Source organism: Echinops telfairi, unplaced genomic scaffold, assembly GCF_000313985.2.
Source record: "Echinops telfairi isolate 266 unplaced genomic scaffold, ASM31398v2 ScPeMD7_7468;HRSCAF=8506_0, whole genome shotgun sequence".
NCBI classification, from domain to species: Eukaryota; Metazoa; Chordata; class Mammalia; order Afrosoricida; family Tenrecidae; genus Echinops; species Echinops telfairi.
The window spans coordinates 19,483,115-19,484,688 of record NW_022111369.1 but is presented as its reverse complement, the minus strand read 5'-3'; the positions used below and the strand labels follow the sequence as shown (position 1 = coordinate 19,484,688).

At 31.3% G+C, this 1,574-nt stretch overlaps 1 protein-coding gene across 1 annotated transcript in view; it reads right to left on the bottom strand.

Annotated features, from left to right (window-relative positions):
- The window catches only part of STPG2 (sperm tail PG-rich repeat containing 2), a 583,185-nt gene that overhangs the window by 455,423 nt on the left and 126,188 nt on the right, over positions 1-1,574 (bottom strand). The window contains exon 10 of the mRNA XM_045284289.1: positions 842-934. Within this exon, the coding sequence (XP_045140224.1) occupies positions 842-934 (93 nt within the window). The remainder of the gene's footprint in view (positions 1-841; positions 935-1,574) is intronic.

Below are 1,574 nucleotides of genomic sequence, written 5' to 3'. Positions count from 1 at the left end.
AACATAATTTTCCTCCAGTTCTTCCCATGCAGCAATATGCTTCATACATTCATCACTGCTTTTTAGCGATGCTAAATCCCCTCGTCAGTTGATTGAAATTTGGGTTGTTTCCAACTCCTTGCAATTGTGAACTGTGCCGCGATGAACATTGGAGCACAGATGCGCTGACAACATTTTCAAACCTGATGATTATCCTGTTGTTTATTATTTCACTGTTGTTTTAATTTTAAAAATATTTTGCAACAATAGTCAAATTTCTCCTCAAATTGACATTAGCAACATCTAATAATCCCAAGACTACATTGTGCCATCGTTATTAATGCCCAAGTCATAACTGCAAATTTTATTTTAATACTTTACTAGATTTAATCTGAATAAATCTAGCTTTTATTTTTTTACTTTATCCACATTACTTTTTGTCAATTTATTCAATATTAGTCTTTAATCTAATGAATGGAATTTCTATTGCAAAAAAAAGTCTATTATCACAGTTTAAAATAGAGATTAACACATGATTCTTAAATTTCCAGATGCACTCTAGTTAAAAAGTGGGGGGGAAATGCACAAATCAACAATTTTGAGCCTCAGGTAAACCTCATGTAGTAAGAAGGAACATTTTCTGATGTGTGCATTGCTCCATGTGGCATTCTCTCACAGAGCAATGCTGTACTTCTTCACTTGGAAGTTTTTGTTGAGATCTAAAATTATAAAAGTGCTCAGAATAACCAAGGATATCAGAGCAGGTCACGACACACACGCCGTAATATAATGCACACCTTATGCAATCTCCTCCAGAATTCCTATGATACAAATAGGCTTGATCATAGAGAAGCCTTCTTACCTTATCTGGTTGTTTAGGAATTCTTTCTGTCCTTGACAAAAAAACAGCATATTGATTAGTCAAGTCAGGCAACTCTTCAGGAATTTCACTGACCTACAAGGCACAAAAAAGTATGTTAAAAAGGGGGAAGGCATGAAATTTACTATTTTTATCAACACAAGTGGTGCCATACATAATAATTTTGTAGCAAAGTTCAGAAATATTGTTCTTTCATTAAATAGTAGTAAACATATGATCTTAAAGAAGTGGCATTTTAAAAATAGGATATAGAAGTAAAAAAGATAAGTCAATAAGATATTGCAATGGGAAACTCATCATTCTATGAACCTCTAGGTAAATTTGATGGATCTGCATACATTATTTAAACTAATTAAGTGTGAGTTATTAGCTATAATCTAATGTTAAATTCAGACATCAATCCTTGTTCTCTTTCATAGCCAGCAAGAATCAATCTCAATAAAATATAAGGGATTTGGCCATTTAGATAGTACTTGTTAATATGTGATCATTAATACATGAAATAAAATAATAATTTAATTTGATTACCAGGCAATTCTGAATTAACAAAATTTCTAAGCAAAATAATACTCTCTAAAATATCAAAATATCTTATATGCATTAAAGGTTTAATTAGCTGGAGTGGGATGGAAAGCTGAGATTTTAATTAATTAATCCTAATATTATACTCTTTGTGATTTATCATATAATTCAGGCATATTTACCCCTTGATAAC